This window comes from Schistocerca cancellata, chromosome 4, assembly GCF_023864275.1.
Source record: "Schistocerca cancellata isolate TAMUIC-IGC-003103 chromosome 4, iqSchCanc2.1, whole genome shotgun sequence".
Classification (NCBI taxonomy): domain Eukaryota; kingdom Metazoa; phylum Arthropoda; class Insecta; order Orthoptera; family Acrididae; genus Schistocerca; species Schistocerca cancellata.
In genome coordinates this window covers 857,860,133-857,886,002 of record NC_064629.1, presented here as the reverse complement: position 1 = coordinate 857,886,002, position 25,870 = coordinate 857,860,133, and the positions used below count along the sequence as shown (strand labels likewise).

General features: G+C 39.5%; 1 protein-coding gene across 1 annotated transcript in view; it reads right to left on the bottom strand.

The window, feature by feature from the left end:
• The window catches only part of LOC126184476 (ankyrin repeat domain-containing protein 7-like), a 223,190-nt gene that overhangs the window by 2,658 nt on the left and 194,662 nt on the right, over positions 1-25,870 (bottom strand). The window contains exons 3-4 of the mRNA XM_049926868.1: positions 11,187-11,388; positions 10,881-11,074 (exon numbers count right to left, since the gene is read on the bottom strand). Of these exons, the coding sequence (XP_049782825.1) occupies positions 10,881-11,074; positions 11,187-11,388 (396 nt within the window). The remainder of the gene's footprint in view (positions 1-10,880; positions 11,075-11,186; positions 11,389-25,870) is intronic.

Genomic DNA, 25,870 nt, shown 5'->3' with positions numbered 1-25,870 from the left:
TTGCTCTGTTAGTAGAATCCTAAAATTTTCTTTGAGATATCTTTATTGTCTCCCTTAAAAATTCCCAGTATCCTTCACTTCAGTGTCTGGCTGGCCAGATAGAGAGCAACTTGACTACTTTTATTTCCTAAATCCTCTATGAATTCTCCATATATTATGAGATCTGTGAGTTTAAATGATTCATATTTGGAAGTGTATGCACTTTTTGCTATTACCGTTTGCATTATTAAACACAGAAATAAATTTAAACTAAAAAGTGCTCTGAGTTACAGTCTGCTCCAAAACAGTTCTTTATATCTGTTATGCATGTTAGATGATTTCTCTGAACTAGTACATGGTCAGTTTGATTTTGTGCAAATCCATTCAGGAAGCTTCATGTGAGTTTATCAATATTTTTATGGGGAAAACAAGTACTCTTAACTATCATATTTCTTGATGAAATAACATCTATTACTTTGAGATCATTGTTATTTCTATGTGTAAGTGTATTGTGTTTCAAAATTTTGCCATTTAGGGGAACTCCTGCCCTAATTTTACACTGAAATCTAAAATGGGCATCTTAATACTGTTCTTGTAAAATAAGTCACAGAGCCATTGAACTTTGCATAAAATTCTCCTCTGACACCATCAGTTTTTTCTCCTATAGGTACATGTACACTAATGATGACTAATTGTAAATATTTACAATCAGTCATCAGATAGCTAATTATCTCATCTACTGCCTGAAATTTTTTAATGATGTGGATAATATTGTGGAGAGGGGGAGCGAGAGAGAGACAGAGAGAGAGAGAGTTAGTTAGTTCCATGTTACATGGATCATTTGCACACTACATTGTAATGATGTGGAACAAATCATTTTACCTACACATCACAACTTAATTTTTAAACATGGCTACATACCGAACATTTATAAAGTTTTAACCTTCTTTTCAAGTATCTACAGATGTAAGTTAGCAATTCCTACCCACCACACAATACAGTAATAGAAACTCTTCTACAGAAGAGAGAGAGAGAGAGAGAGAGAGAGAGAGAGAGAGAGAGAGAGAGAGAGAGAGAGTGAGAGCGAAATTAAAAAAGAGTGTACTCAATCAATTTTTAAAATTCATGGTGGGACAACAGAGGCTCGCTAAAGGAACAATTAAACTACTACAAACTACTACTCCAGACATATGTTGCTGGTTGATCGCAAAATGCAAGTGGATGAGATAACCAGTCTGAGATTAATCAATATTTTCAACCTAAAAACTTCAAGAATCAATAACCATACTGTTGATAGGATCAGTCATATAAAATTGTACTAACAGCACTGAAAAGGAGCTTAAAATGCAAAAACTCCGTGAGGCCTTAGTACCCAATGGATTTCATATGAAATTCTGTACACAGTATGATAGTGAATTAGCTTCACTCTTGCCCATAATTTACAGTAAATACCTTGACCAGAGAAATGTTTTCCATTATTCAAAAAGACCACAGGTCACACACATCTTCAAAAAGAAAGCCACAATGATCCAAAGAATTGCAAATTATTGAAAACTTCTGGAATATATTATAATTTCAAACATTATGACATACTGGGTGTAATATAACCTCCATGGAAATCAGCACTTATTACGAAACCATTGAAATTACAAAATTCATCTTGCATTCTTTACACACTGTATCCTCAATGCTAGGGAGAGGAAATAAGGTTGACTTGATGTTTTCAGAGTTTCAAAAAGCTTTTGATTCAGTATCACTGCTGGCTTTTTTCTTAAGCATCCTATGCAGTTATGTATGACAAAAATCTGTCTGATAAAACTTTAGTAATATCCAGTTAGATATAAACAAAATATTAGCCTTATGCAAATACTGGAAACTGATTTTTAGCATAAAGGAATGTAAAGTTGTGAAATTATGGCATATATTAGTGTAGTATCATTTGATCACCAGATTACTGAGTCACATCTAATGTTAGCCGTGAGACTGAAAAATTTAGGAGCAAAAATGTGTAGAAATATGAAGTAGAGTAACCACATAGGTGCAACTGCAGGTAAAAGAAATGACACATTATGATTCAATGGTTTAAAAAAAAACTGGACAATTGCAGTCTGTCTACAGAAGAGATTGTGTTCAAAACACTTGGATAGCCCATACTTGAAATTTGCCATGCTAATGGAACTCCTGTCAGGGCAGACTGATGGGGGACATAAAGTGTATACTAAGAAAGACAGGGAAAATGGTCACATGCTTGTCTGCCTGATGAAAAAAGTAAATGATCGATTGAACAATCAAAACTGGAAGATAATCAAAGAAAGATACTTAAAGAAAGATGCTATCAGCTTAGAAAACTTCAAGGACCATGTTTCAGGGCACAAACTATGAATGTTATTCATCTCAGTATACCTTTGTCCCATATAGATGACACAGATAAAATCAGGCAAATAACAGCTCACATAGACAACTGCTAGAAGTTATTCTACCTAAGATCCATCTGGGATGGAACAAGAAGATTCCTTAATATATGATCCAATAAGAGTGAACAATTTTCTTCCCATGTGCACAATGACACACTTCCACATGATGAAGCTTAGTTGTGTCTTAGATGTATCTGTTAAGTGTAGGTGATTGTGATGAGTGTTATTGTGTGTGGTGTTATTTTTGTGTTGTATGCTGGTGATAAAAGGGAGAGAATGAAACTTAGTGCTGGCACATAGCCTACTTCTCTAATTAACAGCAAGGGAACCACTGAACTTAATGATCCCTGATGGATAAATCACCATAACAGTGTCACATGTCTTCATTTAATAATACAATATGAAGCAACTAAAATTTAATCCAGAATATTGGCTGAAGTGTGGTGTGTCAAGAACTTTGGTCGCCAGATCTCCTCCCCTTGCCAGACAATACTGGTGGTGAAAGTTTCTTCCATCACCAGGATTCAAATTAGCTACCTCCAAATCAGGGGTCACTGCACAGGTATGTATTAGCATTTCCATCAACATCTACATCAACATCAACATCTACAGCAGCCTCAGTTGTGGATGTGTATTGAGGGTCCCACACCAAATTTGACTAATAATGGATATATTGAATGTATGCATAGAAGGCCAGAACAATTTCTTTTGTAAAAGTCTGTCTCAATCACATAAGTTATACGGTTTGTAATTAACAGTTTAGGTTACTGCAATCTTCTGCTAGTTACAAATAGAAAAATTATGGTATGTCATAACATAATTTTTCTATCTGTAACTGATGGTGACCTCTCCATCAGGGATCATTAAGCTCAGTGTTTCTCTTGGTGCTAATTGAGAAAAGTAGATTATGTACCAGCACCAAGGAATATGTAATAAATAAAAGATAAAAAATAATAACATGCTAACAGCCATGCATATGTCATAATACCATAAAAATATTCTGGTATAAGTATCAACATCAATATGCACCTAGGCACACTGGTCAAATTGAGTGTCTGACAACAAAACATAAACTGACATACAATATGTGGAAATAGAATACATACTTAAAATCCACATAAAATTTGTAAAGGGCTGGCAAAGTAAATGCCACATCATAGTGCAAAAGTCAGATTAAAGGGTGTAAAAATAACATCAAATTTATTAATAGAAACCTTTCAGCATGACCAAACAGTTACACATAATAAAAATAATTAAGAAGACAATTACTAATTAAAGCCTCTTTTTAATCCTGACATACCAGATGTGAAAACATTATTTGCTACAGATGTTATGTAGGTGGCATCATACTTCTGTAAAAAGATGAAGAAAAAGAAATACGAGAGGCAGAAGAAAGAATGAAGTCATGCACAAAATATTAAGGTCAAGTGGAACTGGAAGACGAAAGGAGTATAAATTTTTGGATACTGGGTTAACTAAAATATAGAAGACATAAAATTACCATATTTAGGAAGGCAACAGCTACTGATATGATTACAAATGTGGAATCCTGCCACCCTATAAAGTATAAGTGAACATACTTGAGCATCACAATCAACAACTACCCAAACTCATAATGACAAAGTGGCAGAATTGAGTGTGATTAAACAAGTCACCAGAGCAAATGGATATAAGCAACATGATGTAACAAATCCTTACAACAAACTAAGGTCAAAAATGTGACAAGAAGGAGACAATAGGTCCAGATGGTAAGAGGTTTGTGCTGTGTCGTACAATGGTGCACTTTCTGACAGAACTGCACACACATTCTGCAAAATGTAAGTAAAAGTTGGATTAGCAGCCAATCTTTCTATGCTCCATATGTGAATGGAATGGGAAGAAACCGTATTTTGTGGTATAATCAGAAGTACTCTCCATAACGCACTTCACAATGCTTTGCAGAGTATGGATGAAGACTTTGATATAGATGATCTCATAAACATACGAAAAATTACACTGCTGAGATTTTCTTTGACATTGCCTAGCCTTTGGTTCTGTAGATCATGAGTGGGGAATCACTCAATATGGTGTCCCAGAATGTTTGTTAGATTACTCATTCCTGTTCATGACCTACATAAATGATTTACCAATGACAATGGAGGCCTTTCATAAACTTTAACTTATTAAGGGCCCAAACGCAACCATACCAAATGCAGCCAGGAGAGTAATGAAATGGAATTGCAACTGATTCACAGGAAACAGTTTAACAGAGAAATTGTGTGGTAGTAAGTATGACATAATTGTCAATCTGTGGAGGCAGTGATTGAAAAACTATAAGAGGCAGTCAAATGAAAATGAGACAGATGGAAAAAGTAAGTAAAGTGTTTATTATTTCAAGAGTAATCAATGTAACTATTAATACATTTGTTCCACTGTGAGCAACACAGTCAATGCTTTCATGGAAAAATGTTTGCAGTTGCCTACTGGCCTACTGAAGCATGATTGTACCCAGGAATGCACCTCTTCATCCAAATTAATTGACAACCAAGAATGTCTTCCTTTAGGGCTCCAATATGTGGAAATCACATGGGAAGAGATCAGGGCTAGATGAAGGCTGTGTGAGGGCCTCCCAGCAAAACTTCCACAGCATATTCAAAACAAGCCTGGGAACATTGGGCCCACTGTCTCTCCCCATTTGATTTCCATATGTTTCGAGCCCTTTAGAAATACATTTGTGGCCATCAGTTTGCTTTGGCTGAAGATGTGTATGCTTGGGCAAAATCATGGTTTTGTAGGCAACCACAAACATTTCCCTGTGAAGGCACTGACTGTCTTGTCCGATAGTGGCACTAATGTATTACCAGATGTGGTGTTTATTTCTGAAGTAATAAACTGTTAGCTTACTTTTTTCCATCTTTCTCATTTACATTTGAATATCCCTTACATTTATTTTCTCTCGTTGTGCTATACCCAATGCAAATCAATGTTTTCATTTTTACAATGATTAGTTTTAGCTGTGATCTACAGCCTTTTTCTGATCAGTAGTTGCAGCATGAGTACTTGACAATGCATGTACTTCTCTGTTCAGTGGTTCCTCACACTGCAATACTGATCCGAAGGCAGTTGCAGATCATAGCTAAATTAGTCATTGTAAAAATAAAACCAACAACTGCAATCAGGTACAAGGAAAAAGAAATGAAAATTGTTAACAGATACAAAAATCAGTGGAAGTGGTTTAAAACCCTAAACTGTACATTAAATAATTTGTAACCAGATCACACTGTACTTATTCATTCAGGAGGCAGCTATGAAATATATCTGCATGAGTTTTGTTTTGATCAGAATCCATAAATGCTTTGTTGTAACCCAAAAACAGTGAGCACCTCCATAGCTGACCTAAAGAGGCCACCTTACATTGGCACAGATAGCACCATATATATGCCAGCGTGTCAGATCCTGAGCCACTCTAATGTTTTTGCAAGTATGGAACACTTCACTGTTAGACTGTGAATTAATGTAGCCTCTAATTTTGTGTTCTTGTACCTATTACTATGTCATTCAGCGTGTCTGTATTTTCCTTTACATCGAAGTGTAATAAAGGTTGGTTGATGGGAATTCTAATATTGTGATCATGCCAAGTCACAATGTTCTTGGTGACAAGTGTCATATTCTACTCAGCATGTTTCATACTGGAGGAAGAAATTCTTCAATCTCTAGTTGAACAATAGTGAGCTCTTACCAAGAAGCAGCAGACACTCTCCATGGAACTAAACAATTTGGCAGCTTCATTTATGTGTCAGGGCTCACTGCCATTGATGCAACCCACACCATTTCCTCCATATGATCCCAATGCATAGGATTGGGATGCATACAAAAAATGAACTCTGGCAATATTTCCAAGCTTTTGGTGTCACTGTACATAAGACTTTCTTTCTATCATGGATTTCTCCTCCTATTTATCTCCTTTTGTGTCAGCTAATGCCTCTGCAGGAACACACCAGTCTCTCTTTTGATGAAATGTATCACCTGGTCTCTAATTATCATTGCAAATATGCTCATGTTACTGCTGCCTGCATTTAGTTCTACCATTGTCAAAAGCAGCCACAACAGCTGTACAGAGCTTGGGCAGTAGAACTTCATGGGCTTAGCCATTATTGCCAGATTGTTACTGAAGCTCACCAGGACTCATATGCTGATTTGATGGTTTGCGATGCTATAATACACTTGGACCCTGATATAGAGTCATGAATGTGCTTTACAATGTAAAAATCTCTCTCACACAGAGGTTTTGAATACTGTCTGATCTTTTGAAGTATCCAGGGAAACAGTAAATCAGATAGAAGCTTTGTGTGATGTAGCCACCATTGCATCTACTCATCAGCCACCATTGGTTACCTCAAGAGGGAGAAGATGATGTCATAGCCATGCAATAACAGTCTCCACATCACATGGGGCAGCACCATGCTAAACAGAAACAGCAGTCATTGTCACAATAGCAGTCATGTGATGAACTTCCATCATGACCTTATTGCTTTGTTCAACATGACAAGGCCATAAGCTCAAAACATTGAGCAACACACAACCATTGCAAAAAAAAAAAAAAAAAAAAAAAAAAAAAAAAAAAAAAAAAAAAAAAAAAAAAAAAAAAGGGGGGGGGGCATATTGCATCTGCATGCAGCTCTGAATCTCATTCATCAGACATAAACTTGGATGTGAACAGTGTTTCCCAAGTTATGGTAGCCCCAAACAAAACTTTTATTCCAGTACATGTTGTGGACAAGAAGTTGACAAAGCAAGTAGATATGAGTGCAGCAGTGACTTTATTAAATTCTCAAACCAATGTGGTCTTGGACCACTGGCATTGTCTCCGGTCTCTTGTCAGTTGCTGAGTTACAACAAACAACAAGTATCCATATTGGGGCAATTTTTCTACTCCTTTAGTATATAAAGCAGCCGTTCAGCCCTTGACCGTTCTAGTGGTACATGATGCTGAGACTCAAATTTATTTGGGCTAAATGCCTTCAGAATTTTTGGTTTCCCTATTTCTGACAAAGCGCATCTGATACTGGGTCATGTTATGTAGCAAGGACTGGATGTGCTCCACTCAGAATTTTCCTCATTGTCTTCAGATGGTAAAGGATGTGCTACCAGTTTCAAAGCTCACATCACAATGCAACTGATGGTATGCTCCCATTTTTTTTTTCATGCCTGCCTAATACCCATTGCTTTACAGCAGCAAGTCAAAACAGAACTCCATCAACTTACATCCTTGGGTGTTGTCATGCTTGTCTCTTCATTGGTAACTGTTGCAAAACATAACAGCAACCTTCGGCTCTCTGGTGATTTTAAAAATCTGTAAATTCACAGTCTACTATTAATACCTATCCCTTACCTTGTCAGGATCAATTCTTAGCTTCGCTTTCCGGGGGTGAATATTTCTCCAAAATAGACTTGTCTAAAAACTGCTTGCAACTGACACTGAATGATGATTTCAAATGTATCCTTGTAGTGAGTGCCCCCTTAGGGTTATACCAATACCAGCGCCTGCCATTCAGCATAGCTAGCACCTCTGCTATTTTCCAGTGAATTTTGGAGCAACTGACAGCCTCCATGCAGGTGTACATTAACTACCTGGATGATTTTTTTATCTCTAGATCCTCTACTGATGAACACTTGCAGAAACTTTGTGTCTTGTTCAAGGTGCTGCCGGCTGCTGGGTTGAAATGTAACTTGGGAAAATCACAATTTTTTCAGTCATCTATCATCTTTCTTGGTTTTGAAGCCCCACATGTCAGCATCAGACCTTTATTCTAGCATGTTGATGCCATTCTAGCTTTGCCACGTCCTACCAATATCAAAGAGTTGCAGGCCTTTCTCAGAAAGATTGCGTACTACCATAAATTTCTTCCCGATGCAGCCATTGTGGCTCAGCCCCTTCATGCTCTTTTACGTAGAGGTGTTATTTTTCTCTGGTCACCCATTTATGAGCATGCTTTTACCCTGTTGAAGTCAAAATTACACTCTGCAACTTTGTTGGTTACCTTTCAACCAGGCCATCATCTTTTTTTGGCCATAGATTCCTCCTAGTATGGCCTTGGGGCTGCTCTCATGCACAAATACACAGATGGTTTTGAACACTCTATGGTGTAGGCTTCCAAAACCTTGAAACAGGCGCAACAGCACTTCTCCCAAATAGTAAAAGAAGCCCTTGTTAGTGTGCATTCACTCAAAAAATTTCATGTTTTCCTCCATGGTTCTAAATTTCATTTAATTACTGGTCATAAACCTCTGGTTTCTCTTTTCCATCCTCCAGCTTCTCTTCCTGACAAAGCAAGCCATCACGTAAAATGCTGGGCTCTGATTTTATCGTGTTATGACCATGAGATTCACTTCTACCCCACAGCACAACACACTGATGCAAATGGTCTTTCTCAGTTACCAATTGGCCCCTAGTCCTGCATTTAACCAGCATGAACAATTGTGTTGCCATTTAGACACCAACATCCAAAAACACTGTTAATGGTTTCCCATTACCAGTTCTCGAATTTCAGAGGCTGTCATGGCAAATTCCTGTCTTAGATCAGGTTGTTCACTTTGGCCACCATGGCTGGCCAGATAAACCAGTGGGCTGAGCATTGTATCCTTTGTTCAGTTATTATGCTCTCCACCAGAACCTCTCAGTTCTTGATGGTGTGTTACTGTTTGCTACTGAGGAGTCAGTACCAGGGTTGCAAGCCCATCCACATTGTGGCAGGATGTTGTATGCCTTCTCCACCTGGGCCATTGGGGTGTTTCTCGTACAAAATTGCTGGCCTGCCACCATGAAATCACGAATGTTGTGTAAGGCTGCCCACAGTTTGCCACCAAACAGGATGCACCATGGGCCTCTGCATCGGTGCCCCTGGGAGCATATTCATGCTGATTTTTTGGGTCCGTCCCTTAACTACTTTTACGTTGTTGTGGTTGATGCCTTCTCAGAATTGCTTTATGTGATTTGTTGTCGATCCACATCGAAGGTGGCTATGGTCATGGCCCTAGCATAGATTTTGTGCTTGGAAGGATTATGGTAAATGCTTGTGATGGACCATGGCCTGCAATTTGTTTCTCAGGATTTTGAAGAATTTTGTGCAGAGAGTGGCATTTGGAATGTTATGGTCTCTCCATTTCACCATCAGTGAAATGGTGAGCTGGAGCAACTGGTCTGTACTTCCACACCTCACATGAAAAATTACATTACGCAACCTTCTCAAGGAAGCCCTTGGTAGGTTCTTGAGCTCCTATAGGTTCACTCCAGTTGGTGACCATAGCCTGGTGGAGTTGCTTCACAGCTGACAGCCCCGTTAGCTGCTTCATCTGCTCTGGCTGATGCCTGGTCACCTGCCAGTGCCTGCCTTGCAACAGATCTGTCCGGGCTCTGCCATTTGGGCCCATGGGTTTGGCCAGCACCCTAAGTGGATACCAACAGTTGTTTATCCTTGCTAAGGTTGCCACTGCTGCTTCGTGCACAACTCCAATGGCTTGGTGTCCCCACAACATGACAAGCTCCACCCATGCATGAAAATACAATGTGCTGGAGACCCCACCACCCCCATGGCTGCCTCCACCATCCATGCCAGACCATGTGGATTGGTCCACACCCCCTTTGGCTCCTGTGCTGTGTTTGTTCTGGGTGCCACCACCACTAGGCAGAGTAGTTAGCACGGGGCTGCCTACACCTCCGTGGCGCTGTAATCATTGCCGCTGTCACTTTTGTCTTCACTGCTGCTTCCATCACCAAGTGCCTACCTGAAGGTTGACATGAATATGGTGCCTCTATCAGTGATGCTCCCTTACGGTCTTACATTGGGCAGTGGGCACCATGCCTGTCCATACCCATGCCATTTCAGACCATATTCTCCTGTGACGGCACCATGCCTGCTCCAACAATCATTCCCTTCAGATGAAGACACGGATATCTCAATGTTGAACAGTTTTTCCCAAGAGGGAATGAGTGTTGTAACAACATACAGTGAGTGTGCATAATTAAACTGCATGTGTCTCCACAGCTGGCCTAAAGAGGCCATCTCACATTGACACAAAGAGCATGGGTCTGTATAAGCCAGTGCAGCAGGCCATTGGCCACTCTAATGCTTTCATGACTGTGGAACACTTCACTGTTAGACTGTGCATTAATGTAACCCCTGATTTTGTGTGTTTGTACATGTTACTAAATCATCCATTGTCTCTGTATTTTCCTTTATGTAAAAGTGAATTGATAGTTGACTAGTAGGAATTCTAATACAGTGTTTGTGTAATGTTACAATATACTTATTGGGAGATTTACAAGTTGGTCAATATTTCAACAAATTTTGTAGCAAAGGCTGGCTTTTTCTACAGCACTTAAAAGGGAATAACAATTTTTAATACGATGAAAGACAACAAGAACTATTGCACTTCAACACAAGTTCTGTGGGTGATTTAAGTTTCAAAAATCTGTTCATGTACAAAAAATATAAAATAGAAACATACCCTTTCCACTGCTATTGCAGATACTTTCGATAGAGGCTCCAAAGAAGCTGACCTCTCTGTGATTCTCTGTATATTTTTTTTGTTTTCTCCTGTATTACCATATGGTGAGAGTGTATTATGAGTTGCTGATTTCTTCAGTTCAGTTGCCAATTCATGATACCCTTCCAAAACAGCATAATCCTCTGCTGTCATGTCTGCAGATGAAAGTACAATGCAACTATAATAAATAATGCATCAATTTTAAATTTAGGAAATTAAAATGGCACAGATATCACTAATTATGTTGTTAGAAACCAAAAAGCTTACTATTTCCATCTGTCAGACATCTCTGAGCTCCATAATCCAGAAAAAGCCTAACTAAGGTCATGTTTCCATTCCTTGCTGCAAGCATCAGGGGACTTCTATTATTAGAGTCAACAACATTGACAGATGCTCCATATCTAAGAAGTAGCTCAACAAGTTCATTATGTTCAGCTTGTGTTGCAAGATGGAGAGGAAATTCACCCACCTACAACAGAAGAGATATTGTCAGTATTCTTCATTTACTCATATAGATTCACTATACGCAATTTTTTTGTTGATCAGTAGTAGGAAACTTAAAAAAGAAACAGCAGCATATTTTAGCAGCATTATGAATTTTCTTGAGATTTTCAAGATCTTCTCAGTAGGATACATTAGTGTAATGTGTCTGGCTTTCTAGCTGAGTTAACAATCCCACTAGCACACAATGTTTTCTTAACTGATCTAGATATCAACATCAGGTTCTCTGTGCGGTGGTCTGTGTCCTTGGCTGCTTGACTCCAACCACACCGTGAGGTACAGTTGGTGTCACTCAACTATCCATAGCTACATATGATTTTCAATGCCTGTTATAGCCTTTGAGACACATTTAACAACCTTCATGACTTTTGCTTTTCATATAATTGTTAGTCTTGGAAACAAATGAATCAACTTCCTGATGTATTTGGCATATTTCCACTCAATAAAGCCTTATGGATTTTTTCTGGTAAATATCACTTAAAAATAAAGTACTGATTGCATCAAAACAAGCTGTAAGAGTAATATGTGGTGTTCACACATAGTAGTCGTGTATGTACCTCTTCAAGGAGCTTAACTGCACCATCACAATACAGATATTTGCTGATGAAATTTGTCAGAGATAATCCATCACAGTCTGAAAATAATAGTGATGTCCACACTGACAACACTAGAGGAAAAAAGTTCTTTACTACCCATTATTAAAGTTGTCAATGACTCAGAAAGGAGTTCAATATGCAGAAACAAAAATTTTTGATCATTTGCTCAATAACATAAAACATCTGACAGATAGCGAGCCAGCTGGGGTGGCCGAGTGGTTCTAGGCGCCACAGTCTGTAACCGTGCGACCGCTACAGTCGCAGGTTCGAATCCTGCCTCGGGCATGGATGTGTGTGATGTCATTAAGTTAGTTAGGTTTAAGTACTTCTAAGTTCTAGGGGACTTATGACCTCAGAAGTTAAGTCCCATTGTGCTCAGAGCCATTTGAACAGATAGCGAAGCAAGTTGCAAATCTTATCTAAAATAATTTGTCCTGGACAACTCCTTCCATTCTATGGATGAATTTCTGTTTTGATAAAAGTATCATTCAAATGATCTATGGAGCATGTAACAAACTAGCAAACTTGAACAGGTGTTAACACTAATAATACATAACACTCCAGCTGGAGCTCAGGTAGCAAAGACACAGACCACTGCTCAGAACACATGAAGAAGGTTAAATACTGAAGTTGTAAAATCAAGTGAGAAATGGAATCATCAACTCATAATAATCCTGAAAACATATCAAATTTCAAAGATGCACTTATACCTGTAGCTACAGATAAAAATCACTGAGAACTACATGAAAAGTACCTGTTATTCTCAACATATTTACAATTTTCTTTGCCTCATTATGTGCAACAGCTAATCCAGCTATTTCCTTGTGATCTCTGTATCAATAGTATGTAAGAGAAAGAATTTCTGAGATTTTTTTAAATTAAAATATGGCTCATTAAATTATGTGTATATATTATGGTCCTATTATTGATGCCCTTTTTAGAAAATGGCATTGGTCAAATTTGTAAAAAAACTCTACTGGAATAAATGAATTCACAACCAAATATTATGTCGTATGTCAGTGTTCAGTATTGTCCTGTCAAGACAAACTGATACAGATTGCAGACACTCAAAGCAATATGCTAAGAATGATCAAGTAAATATTGTCTTTCACTGATGGCAAGCTGTTTGCTAGTATTCCACCACTGATCCAAGGAGTGCCATTTTACCAACTCAGTTTAAGTGAGGGCTATTCATAAAGTAATTTCTGTTTTTTTTAAATGTGAATGAAGCTACAGAATTTGTTTTACAGGAATGTGAAGGTACACACTCTAATTTATTTTTCCACGTGATATCCAGTCATATTGAGACATTTCTCATAGTGTCTCATGAGCTTGGAAATTCTGAAATTATAGAAATCTGCTACCTGTAACTGAAGCCAACCCACAATTCTGGTTTTCAACTTTTCATTACCAAAGTAATTCAAACCGAGTCACTTCTTCAGGTAAACAAAGAATGATAACCGTTTGGCACCAAATCAGTTCTGTAGGATCGGTGATCCAATACTTGGCATCTGAACTCTCGCAGTTTGATTACAGTACATCACACTGTATGCAGGTAGGCACTGCCATGCAAGAAAATCATGCCAAAGCTCAACATGCGATGACATTTGTGTCAGATGGCCATTCTCCAGTTTGTTAGCGATGTACAGTAACTTTCAGCATTAATTGTGGCATTTCTCTCCAAGAGCTCCAATAGCAAAATTCTTGAGTTGCCTGCTGGAAAGTGTTTGAAGACACTTTGTGAGGTTTTCCAGTGACCCAGAATGGCCGCACAGCATTGATTGAAGTTTTGTTTCTGCATTCACGTACCATAACCATGTCTCACCTCCTCTCACAATCTGGTGAAGAAAAGCTTAACCTTCTCTTTCATAGTGAACAGGAGGGAACAGTGCTGCTATCATAGGCTGAATGTTCTTCAGAAAGGAATTTAGACATCCACCTGGCACTAAATTTCTGGTAACCCAAATCTTCAGTAATCACTTTGTACAGGAGAATACAACTGATCTGTAGAAATGAATATAAAGCCCTGACATGGTGAATCTAGGGTTTCCTCTAATTTTTTTTTATCAAACAAATCTGATCTGCATCAGAATACCTAGCTGACCACTTTGTTTTTCATTATGAGCATTAGTTCACCCATTTATGAACATAACAGCACCATTATATTACACCAGCTTCACTCATTATGTTTGACCAACCAATGGCCTTGCCACATCAGTAACACAGGTTCCCATCCAGTCACTGAAGTTAAGCAATGTTAGGCTCGGCAGTACTTGGATGGGTGACCGCCCAAGGGAAATCAGTGCTGTTGGTTGTAAGCCACTGAAGTGGCATCCAATTCAAAGATTTGGCCCAGGCCGTCATGCCACAAAACGTTTTTCTATGTTTGGCACATTAACTTCACAAAGTGCATGATGAATTCCACTACCTTAACAGCTTTTTGCCACAACAAACCTTATTGCAGAACATACCTCACAATTGGTGGGACATGAGCTTGCGGCAAACATTTTGAAAGCATGTGGCTTGGAGAGGAACAAAGACATGACTTAGAGTCTCCACTGCCCACAGCAACTGGATCAAGGTCCATTCCACTACAAGAACAGTGCACCTATCTGTACTATTATGCATGCTATATAAAAATGAAAGTTACTTGATGAATTGTCCTCAAATTCTGTCATTCATATCTAAGTAATCTTTAAAGATTCACACTTCACTTGCCCATAGCAAATCAGTCACAATTTTCAAACAATACATATTCAACTCTTTCAGTTTGATTCACATACATTTGACAGGGAAGTACATTCTAAGAAATAACATTCACCCATAGGATATTTTTAAGTGGTAAGTTTGGTACTATTCTCTGAAACCAAAGTACTTAAGTCAGCTAACGTGGTCAATGCAGCTCAGCTGTTATGACACACAGAACTTGGTTTGCAAGCGATGGTGTTTGTGAAGTGAACTCCATTGCACAGCCAAAACTGTTTGAATAGCAAAAATTGTCAGGAGGGGAAAACAAACAAATGTGAATAAAAGTTCATGGTCAAGTAGCATTGGTATAATGTTACTCCTATGGCACTTGACTATCAGCCTCATAGGTTTGCTTCATCAAGGATCTGTTCAATGCCAGGTTTGTCTCTCACCAACTGTTGAGGTTGATAAGTTGTGATATCAGATGCCGGTTCCCGTTATCCAGAATGTTGTTGTTGTGGTCTTCAGTCCTGAGACTGGTTTGATGCAGCTCTCCATGCTACTCTATCCTGTGCAAGCTTCTTTATCTCCCAGTATCTACTGCAACCTACATCCTTCTGAATCTGCTTAGTGTATTCATCTCTTGGTCTCCCTCTACGATTTTTACCCTCCACACTGCCCTCCAATGCTAAATTTGTGATCCCTTGATGCCTCAAAACATGTCCTACCAACCGATCCCTTCTTCTAGTCAAGTTGTGCCACAAACTTCTCTTCTCCCCAATCCTATTCAATACCTCCTCATTAGTTATCCAGAATATGGGACCAATAATTCCATGAATAATGGGGAATGGGGAGAAGTGGGTACTGGACATCCTGTTAATGGGTCCTGTGTTATACTGATGGTGTCACAATTGGTTCTGGCTGCTCTGTCAGGTACAGAATGAACTGCAGGCTTGGTTCTGGTATAGTGAGTGCTGGCCTCCAAGGTGGTAAATGTTTGACCTCCATGGGCACCGACACCTATGTGAACAATTCCAGAAGCTCCTGGAAGTTGCACCACTGGTGTAACTAGGGCATGGCTGTGGATGGTGCTCACCTGTGTGTGGGGCCCACACCTCATGTTTGGACCTATGGATGGGTTACAATCATGCTTGCTTAAACCCTTGTGAGGTCTGAGTAGAAGAGCAGGTTGCATCTGTTGTCACTGCCAAAACTGGTTCTATGGCAGACTGTTCAACCTTGTCTGATCATGATGTCAAAAACCTGGTAATGTTAGTGACCTATGGCAGTGCATCATGTTCACCCCAGTGTCCAGTTGAAGGTGTGAACAGAAACATGGGAACAGAAACATGGGATCCCACAGAATAATAAGGGTAGAAAGATTGGCTGTGGGTTTGTGTAGATGGGTGAAAAAGGTTAAACAGCATGCAAGGTCTGTGCCGGTGCAAAATTTTGGCCACATTGAGATTGAGTTTGTACACCGTAAGGAATTTGGTCAGGGCTCTCTTGGATGGTGATATCATTACTGTTTACCTCATATGTGTCTTGAAGCTTCTGACCAAACTCTCTGCCTCTGAAATAAATCCTAGGTGAAAAGAGGAGGTGATCAGATGTTCACTGGCAGAACATCTCAAACTTACAAGGGGGCCCTCCATACTGTAAATCACAGATTTTTATGCGCTTCAAATATGTTGTAGAGGCACTTACTCTGAGTACCTGGCTATCCGTTTTTTTAGCGATGGGCCTTGGTTTTTGAGAAAATTGATTTTGAAGTTCATTGCGCCCTTTGTAAATCCATAACATTTCGTATATTTCGAGCAAGTCAGTGTTGCCATTTTTCGGGGTGCACTCAGCCTCGTGATGCCACCTGAGGAGCTACTCAACCAAATAGCAGTGGCTCCGGTCAAAGAAAACCATCATAACGACCGGGAGAGTGGTGTGCTGACCACACGCCCCTCCTACCCGCATCCTCACCTGGGGATGACATGGCGGTCAGATGGTCCCGATGGGCCACTTGTGGCCTGAAGACGGAGTGCATGGTAGGCAGTGTATTCGTTACAAAATTCAAATCATGTAGTAGACTTTCGGTGTATTTAATGGCATTTGTGATTTTGCCTTTTGATTCAACTCCTCTACTTCTGGATCTTCTTCTGTCTGCACTACTGCAGAAACACTTGGTTCTTCCATTTCACAGAATTTTTCTAACACATGGTACTAGAGATGCTTTGCGAGCAACTGACGTTGTAGTTAGATGCGAACATAAAGGATTGCAACTTGCATCCTCATTGGCCACAACTGGGAGCTGGGGTTCCTGTTACGGCTAACGGCATTGAAAGGATAGGAGGAGATAATGGGCAGAGATCGAGTTCAGGTAATACAAGAAGCGACCACTGTACGAACATCTGGAACTCCAACTGTGAACCACAAACGGAATGAATATTTGAAAAAGTTAATAACTGAATACATCTTTATAATTTCACACACCTTGCACTGTTTTTGATATTCTTTGAAATAAAATTGAAAAAAAAAAGTATACTTACAGGATTCGAATACGTTAGCTGCAGGGTGGTAGCCATGAACCTTTACCACTGTGCTATGCTGACTTCCTCGAAGCTTAAGTAATGTTACGGATATAAAAATCGCATAATGAACTTCAAAATCAATTTTCTCAGAAATCAAGGCCTGTCGCTAAAAACTGGATCGCCAGGTACTCAGGGTAAGTGCCTCTACAACATATTTGAAGTGCATCAAAATCCATGATTTACAGTACAGGGGGTCCCCTTGTTAGATGAGGAGAACTAGGGACATTGTCTGTAATGATAGTGTAAGAAATACCCTCAATTGTGAAGATAGTTGCATGGCCACAAGTGGTATTATCTACTCTTGTTGTAGATATCTGTGCATGTATGGGAAATTTTAGAGTGGATCTGCAACATTTCTGTGCATTTTGGCTACGGATCTTTAATGCAGGGGTTTCTCCTTGCCATCCATATTCGGCTGCCACTGCTCTTCTGTGAGCTTCATTCGCCCTTAAGCTTGAGTTATTAACCCCAGGAGAAGAGATTTCCCTTACTTCCTCATGGTGAAGCTCGTGACTTGGTCCTACTAATGGGCATAAGTTTTGCACTAGTTCATATTACTTGCTGCTGAAAGAAAGAAGTAAAACACTTTGACAAGGAGGATCTGTGATACTACTTGCATGCAGTGTAGTACAAACTATTGCACATGAATTGCCCATAACACACCAGTTTCCTTGAAACTAGGTAATGGGGATAGCTGTGAAAGTGTGACTAGTGGACTCTGTAGCTGATGCTGCAGTAAATTGATCAGTGGATTCTGTTGTGTTTATTGCTGTTGTTTACAAAGTCCCATGGATGCTGGATGCATGATTAATGAACGTCAACAACCTTGCTATTGGCCTCTGATGCCAAAATACTAAAGTTTGTCAACATGGTTGGTGCATGACATGTAGCACTTGGTTTGTGAGCAAAGTGATGCATGAAGTGAACTTTGTTGCTAAGCAAAAACTATTAAGAGTCATAAATCCTCAAGTCCAAAAAACTGTTCCAGAAAAGTCTGTGGTAAATTAAGACTGCTATATTGTTAATGATGATCAGCTTCATAGTTTAGCTGCAACTGGCTTATTAGTGTTTGGTCACAGGATATATGGAGTACTGTAAGTAACTACAGCAGCCATGTTACATGCTTGTGGCACTGTTTCTGTGGCTTTAGAGTACTATATCTGTTCAACAGTAGGTTTATCTCTGGTCTGCCATTGAGGTCAATATCTTGTGATACTAAAATAACAAAAACAGATGCTACTATTTAATAGCATTTAGCAAATCTATATTAATTTATAAAATTATTTACAGAAACTACTATCACTTCGCATCACAAAAATTCATGTGAAAGATAGTGTTCATTCCATGTTACTCAATACCATTATCATTCTTAGAATCAGACATCTGACAGTTCTGGATATTAATTCTTTTTTGTTTATGTCTATTGCATATTCATCAAATTTCTTGCAGCTCAGTATCATATACCTACAGACAGCATACACTTACAAAGTTTTCTAAGGACTTTTTAATCAAAACATGCCATTGACAAAAATCCAACTGTTGAGACTTCTTTCCTGTGTTACACACTGTAGTGTCCACTATCTGCAAACCTTCTTGACACACTTACTTAACTGTACAATAAAGTAAGAAAAGTTCTGGCATAATGTAAATAATTTAGGAGTAGAGGAGACAACTTACCAAATAGCAGAAGTACGACATGCAATTCTGGGACTGCAGTTCAGGGGCCAGTGAAGTGCAGAGAATGACGAAGATAACATGGAGGCTTTGTTTTTGATGGGGTGACTTGACAGAGGAAGAGGAAACAGTTGGGTAGAAAGTGGGGGGACAGTGAATTAGTGGAGATTGAGGGCAAGAGGATTATGGGAGCAAAGGATGTGTTGCAAGGATAACTCTGATCTACATGGTTCAAAAAAGCTGGTGCTGGAGGGAAGGACCCAGGTGGCACGAGTTGTGAAGCAACCATTGAGAATGAGTATATTTTACTCAGCAGCATATTGTGCCAATGAGTGGTCAACTTTGTTCTTGGCCACAATTTGGCAGTGGCCATTCATTCTGGCAGACAGCTATTTGGTGTTCACACCCACACAAAATGCCGTGCAGTGATTGCAGCAGACCTGCTATGTGACTTGCCTGCTATGGCAGGTGCCTCTGCCACTGATGCCATAAGGTAAGTCTGTGAGAGGCCTGGAGTAGGATATGATGGATCAATCAGGCATATCTTTCACCTGTGTCTTCCACAGGGCTGAGACCCCCGTGGCAAGGCACTGGGAGTGGGACTGGCATATAAATGGACCAGGATGTTGTGTAGGTTGGGTGAATGGCAGAATACCAATGTAAGAGGATTGGGAAGGATCTTGGGAAAGATGTCTCTCATCTATGGGCAAGATTATAGATTTTCAAAACCTTGGTGAGGGTTTGGTTCAGTTGTTCCTGTCTAGAGTGATATTGGGTGAGGAGGAGGATGCTACTTGTAGCTGATTCTTGGGGATGGTAGCGGAGACTAGGGGTTTGTGAGAATATGACATGTGAAATCTGTTTGTGGACTAGGTTTGGAGGGCAGTGCCTGTCTGTGAAAGCCTTTGTGAGACCTTCAGCATGCCGAGCAAGGGAATTCCCATCAACGCAGGTGCATAGTCCACAAATGACCACACTGTATGCGAGGTATTTTTTGGTGTGGAAGGGGTGACAGCTGTCAAAATGCAGGTACTGTCGGTGGTTAGTGGGCTTAATATGGACTGAGGCATGGATGGAGACATCAGAGAGGTGGAGGTAAATCTAGGAAGGTGGCCACACTTGTTTGAGGAGGACCAGGTGAAGCAGATGGGAGAGAAGTTGTGAGGTTGTAGAGGAATGAGGACAAGATGTCTTGACCCTGAGTCTATATCATGAAGATGTTGTCAGTGAACCTGAATCAGATAAGGGGTTGGGAGTTGAGAGTTTTGGGAGGCTAGGAAGGTTTCCTCTGGATGACAATAAACAGGTTGTCGTAGGACAATGGCATTCAGGTGCCCATGGCTGTGTCACAGATTTGTTTATATACCTTCCCCTCAAAGGAGATGTAGTAGTTTGTGAGGATAAGGTTGGTGAGGTGTACAAGGAATAAGCCATCAGAAGGACAGTGGGAGAGGTAGTGTTCAATAGCAGAAAGGCTATAGGCATGAGGGATTTCGTCTATAAGGAAGTGGGATCCAGGTGGATGTGGAAAGCCTTTCAGTTAGAGCATGATAGCTAACTACAATGGGATGTCCAGGATCTATAGGTTTGGTCATTTTGGGTAGCATGTTAGAAAGTGAGAGTGTGAGGGGTAATTGGGATCAGGAGTGAGATGGGCTCAAGAGAGAGATTCTGAGAAGAATGTAAGTAGGCCTGGGAGGTTATGTTGCACTTCTGGGATGAGATTGCTATGGTAGATCTCATGAGTGGAAGAGTTAGGCATTTGCTGGATGCCTTCTGTCACATAATCACTACAGTTCATCGTGGTAGTGGTGGAACTTACGTCCACAGGGAGGATGATTAAATCAGGGTTTCTCTTGAGGTTGTGAATGGCTGTCCTTTCTTCTGTTGAGAGGTTTGTGTTCTTGGGAAGTAATCTGCGAAAGGATGGTAAGACCAAGTTGGAGGTACAGAATAATTAGAATCTGGAAAGTGACCAGGAGGTGGTTAGGATGGAGGAGGACTGTCATGGTTGGACAGTGGTATGAACTAGGAGAGGCAACATTCATTGTTGGGATTAGGTTGGTTTTGGTTGGAAGGATTGGTGGCAAAGAAGTGTTTCCACTAGTAGATAGTGTCAGAAGTTCCATGTGGCTTTTCGCGGATGATGCTGTAGTATACAGAGAAGTTGCAGCATTAGAAAATTGCAGCGAAATGCAGGAAGATCTGCAGCAGATAGGCACTTGGTGCAGGGAGTGGCAACTGACCCTTAACATAGACAAATGTAATGTATTGCAAATACATAGAAAGAAGGATCCTTTATTGCATGATTATATGATAGTGGAACAAACACTGGTAGCAGTTACTTCTGTAAAATATCTGGGAGTATGCGTACGGAATGATTTGAAGTGGAATGATCATATAAAATTAATTGTTGGTAAGGTGGGTGCCAGGTTGAGATTCATTGGGAGAGTCCTTAGAAAATGTAGTCCATCAACAAAGGTTGCGGCTTACAAAACACTCGTTCGACCTATACTTGAGTATTGCTCAACAGTGTGGGATCCGTACCAGGTCGGGTTGACAGAGGAGATAGAGAAGATCCAAAGAAGAGTGGCACGTTTCGTCACAGGGTTATTTGGTAAACATGACAGTGTTACGGAGATGTTTAGCAAACTCAAGTGGCAGACTCTGCAAGAGAGGCGCTCTGCACCACGGTGTAGCTTGCTGTCCAGGTTTCAAGAGTGTGCACTTCTGGATGAGGTGTCGAATATATTGCTTCCCCCTATACCTCCCAAGGAGATCACAAATGTAAAATTAGAGAGATTCAAGTGTGCATGGAGGCTTTGGGGCACTTGTTCTTCCCACGAACCATACGTGACTAGAACAGGAAAGGGAGGTAATGACAGTGGCACGTAAAGTGCCCTCTGCCACACACCGTTGGGTGGCTTTCGGAGTATAAATGTAGATATAGATGTAGACTGGGAGGTCTGGCGAGTCCAGCTGTTAAACCTGAGTGTGGGGTTGAAGGTGAGACCTTTGGATAGGACTGAAACTTCTGTGCAATTGAAGTTTTTGGTGTAAGGTTTAGCAACAGTGTTTTGGATTTGTTTTGGTTCTGGATTTCATGGAATGTTGAGAGATAGTTTTGGAGGATGTAGCAGATTGAAAGGGTCAACAAGGAAGGGTCTAGGTGCTATGAGGGGTTGATGAGGGGGTTCACTGCGGGTAAAATAGGTGTTGGTAGTAGTAATGCCACAAAGCATTTGTAGAATGTCAAGAAGTCTCATAATTTATGTAGGTGGTGTTTGGAGTGCTCTTCCAGGGGTTGGAGGGCAAGGGATTCTATTTGGAAGATGTGGTTTATGTAGGGGGGATTACACAGTAACAATATCTTGCAGAGGGAGCAGAACTGGTTCTGTGATGGTCTTGCACCATGTAGATGTGTCTCTGCAGTAGCAGGTTTGTGAGAGATAGGGACTGAAAACATGAAGATCATTGTGAAAGGAGGGGTGGGACACAGAGAAGGGAATTTTTTATGGCTAGACCATTGGAGGGGGGAGGGAAGAGTGCGGGGTGGGGGGATGGGGGGTGCAATCCCACTCGTTAGACAGTATTTAAAGAACAGAATGTGGAACTAGGTTTTAGTTAGGGAGAGGGACACTTTTCAGAACTGATGAAAAAAGATGGAGCAAGGGTCCATTTGGAATGAGGTGTTGCTAGGAAAATGTGAAATGACATGGAAAATGTATGAATGAAAGTGTAGGGTGGTTAGAAGAGGTACTATGGATAATAAGGCATGGGTCTGAGGAATTAAAACAAGCAGGAAAGAAAAAAAAGTATGATGTAACATTTTTACAGTAGAAATTTGTGAGGAATGGTGGGTCAATTTGGAATGAAATGTGGTGGTTTGTTGCTAAGGCAGTATTTTAACTGTGACCCAGCTAATGGGTGGTTTGTAAGATAGTATGCAATGCAGTCGAAATGGCAATGACTGGTGCTACAGGGTATTGCAAAAGTTATGCTCGACCACACTGGTCAGGGCCAGTGAAGTGTGTGCTTAGCAAAGGCAAGACAAAAAACTTATGGGAAGATAAGGATGTACAATATGGGAGAAATGAAGTAGCTGTAAATTATGAGGCAGTAACAGAGTAATTGTGCACTCTTAGAGACAACCACCATGTATACATAATGTGTGATAACAGGCACCTTTCTCATACTTTGGTAGTGGTCATTGTTGGACATATAGACAAGTTTCACTCTTTAATAGTATTTTATTTTGTGTCTAAATTTTTGAGACAACAGAGGGCCATGGCCAAGGAAGATCCCTAATGTCAAATGCAACTACTCAAGGTACCAAGCTGCTCAAAAACAACTTTGGTACCATAAAAAAGTTACCACATGAAAATATTGAAGTTTCAACTACATGGTGGATAATGATAATCCTGTCTGGTGCATACAACAATAGATAAAACTGGACGCTGACATTCTGTATTAATACAGGAAGTGAGGCTATGAAGGTAAACCAAATCAACTGAACAATGCTTGAAATTATACTCATATCAATGTATTTAAAATCTGGAGCTAAAAATATCAAAATATTTCACACAATGCAATAAACTCATGATGACATGGTCTGGAATTGTAGCTGATTTGATGATTCAATTTTGCAAAGAATATTTCACTGACTAGCCTGTCAAAAGATTGCATCCAAAACTGTTTTGCCTGCTTCACTAGAAAGGCAAAAACAGCTATTTATTATCAGTCACAAAAAAGCAGACTTCCATGTTGATTAGAAGAATAGTAACAAATGCCACAGAGAATAAATTTAGGTTAAAAAGGTTTTTGACAATCTGTGTCAGAAAAGACACCAATATCTATTTTACTGTAATCAAGTTTCAAACTAGGATAAAAGTATATTAATTGACCATGCCTTCCACAGTGAGAATGATGGTCTAAAGTTATGAATTTCTATGTTTCTAATGTATTAACTACTAAATGTGTCAAGAAGGAAATATAAAAATTATTGTACTTGAAAATAGTACCTATGTTCTGCATGGAGATGAGTGTTAAATTATTAATTTGGCCATTATAAGAGTACTTACACTGCATGTGGCATAATTACTCAACAAAGAAAAATATAACAAAATATGGTAACAGGCTAAAGTTAAACTAACACCATAAAATGCTGTTCACAAAATTCTGATCAGCATTCTTTGTATTATTTATTTATTTATTTACACGTCAAGTTCTGTAGGACCAAATTGAGGAGCAAATATCCTGGGTCATGGAACGTGTCATTACATAAATTACAACATACAAGTAATAAAAGATAATAATATAATGTTTATAAATCCAAAAAAAGATTATCCATAAGTTTAAGTAAACACAATCAGCACTACAACAAGAAAGGGCTTTTAGATAGATTCTGTAATTCTGGATTTCCAGAAGGCTTTTGACACTGTACCACACAAGCAGCTCAAAGTGAAATGGAGTGCTTATGGACTATCATCTCAGTTATGTGACTGGATTTGTGATTTCCTGTAAGAGAGGTCACTGTTCGTAGTAATTGATGGAAAGTCATTGAGTAAAACAGAAGTGACTTCTGGCATTCCCAAAGGTTGTGTTATAGGCCCTTTGCTGTTCCCTATCTATATAAAACATTTTGGAGACAATCTGAGGAGCCGTCTTCAGTTGTTTGCAGATGACTCTGTCATTTATTGACTAATAAAGTCATCAGAAGATCAAAACAAACAGCAAAATGATTTACAAAAGATATCTGAATAGTGTGAAAAGTGGCAGTTGACCCTAAACAATGAAAAGTGTAAGGTGATCCACATGAGTGCTAAAAGGAACTCATTAAACTGTGGTTACACTATAAATCAGTCTACTCTAAAAGCCATAAATTCAACTAAATATCTACCTATTACAATCACAAACAACTTAAATTAGAAGGAACACAAAGAATATGTTGTGGGGAAGGCTAACCAAAGACAGCATTTTATTGTCAGGAAAATGTAACAGACCTACTATGGAGACTGCCTACACTATGCTTGTCCATCCTCTTTTAGAATACTGCTGCATGGTGTGGGATCCTTACCAGATAGGGCTGACGGAGTACATCAAAAAAGTTCAAAGAAAGGCAGCATGTTTTGTAGTATTGTGAAATATTGGAGAGAGTGTCACAGAAATGATACAGGATTTGGGCTGGACATAATTAAAAGAAAGGCATTTTTCTCATGAAATTCCAATCACCAACTTTCTCCTCCGAATGCAAAATTTTTTGTTGACACCGACCTACATAGGGAGCAATGATCACCACAATAAAATAAGAGAAATCAGAGCTCATACGGAAAGATATAGGTGTTGATTCTTTCTGCACACTATACAAGATTGGAAAAATAGAGAATTGTGAAGGTGGTTCAATGAACCCTCTGCCAGCCACTTGAATGTGATTTGCAGGGTATCAATGCAGATGTAGATGAATCAGCTTAATTTTTCAAGGAGCTCCTCGACAAAATAGGAGTAACCCATGAGGAAACTCCTCAGTTTTGATTTGAAAGCAAATGGATTACTGTTAAGATTTATGAATTTGAGTGGTAGCTTATTGAAAATAGATGCAGCAGTACACTGCACACCTTTATGCACAACAGTTAAGGAAGTATGATCCAAACGCAGGTTCGATTTCTGCCAAGTATTAACTGAGTGAAAGCTGCTTATTCTTGGGAATAAGCTAATATTATTAAAAATAAATGACAGTAAGGAATATATATATTGACAGACTAATGTCAAAATACCCAGACTCGTGAACAGGGGTCAACAAGAGGTTCATGAACTTACACCACTTATTGCCCGAACTGCCCATTTCAGAGCCAAAAATATCCTTTTAGAATGGGAAGAGTTACCCCAAAATATAATACCATATGACATAAGT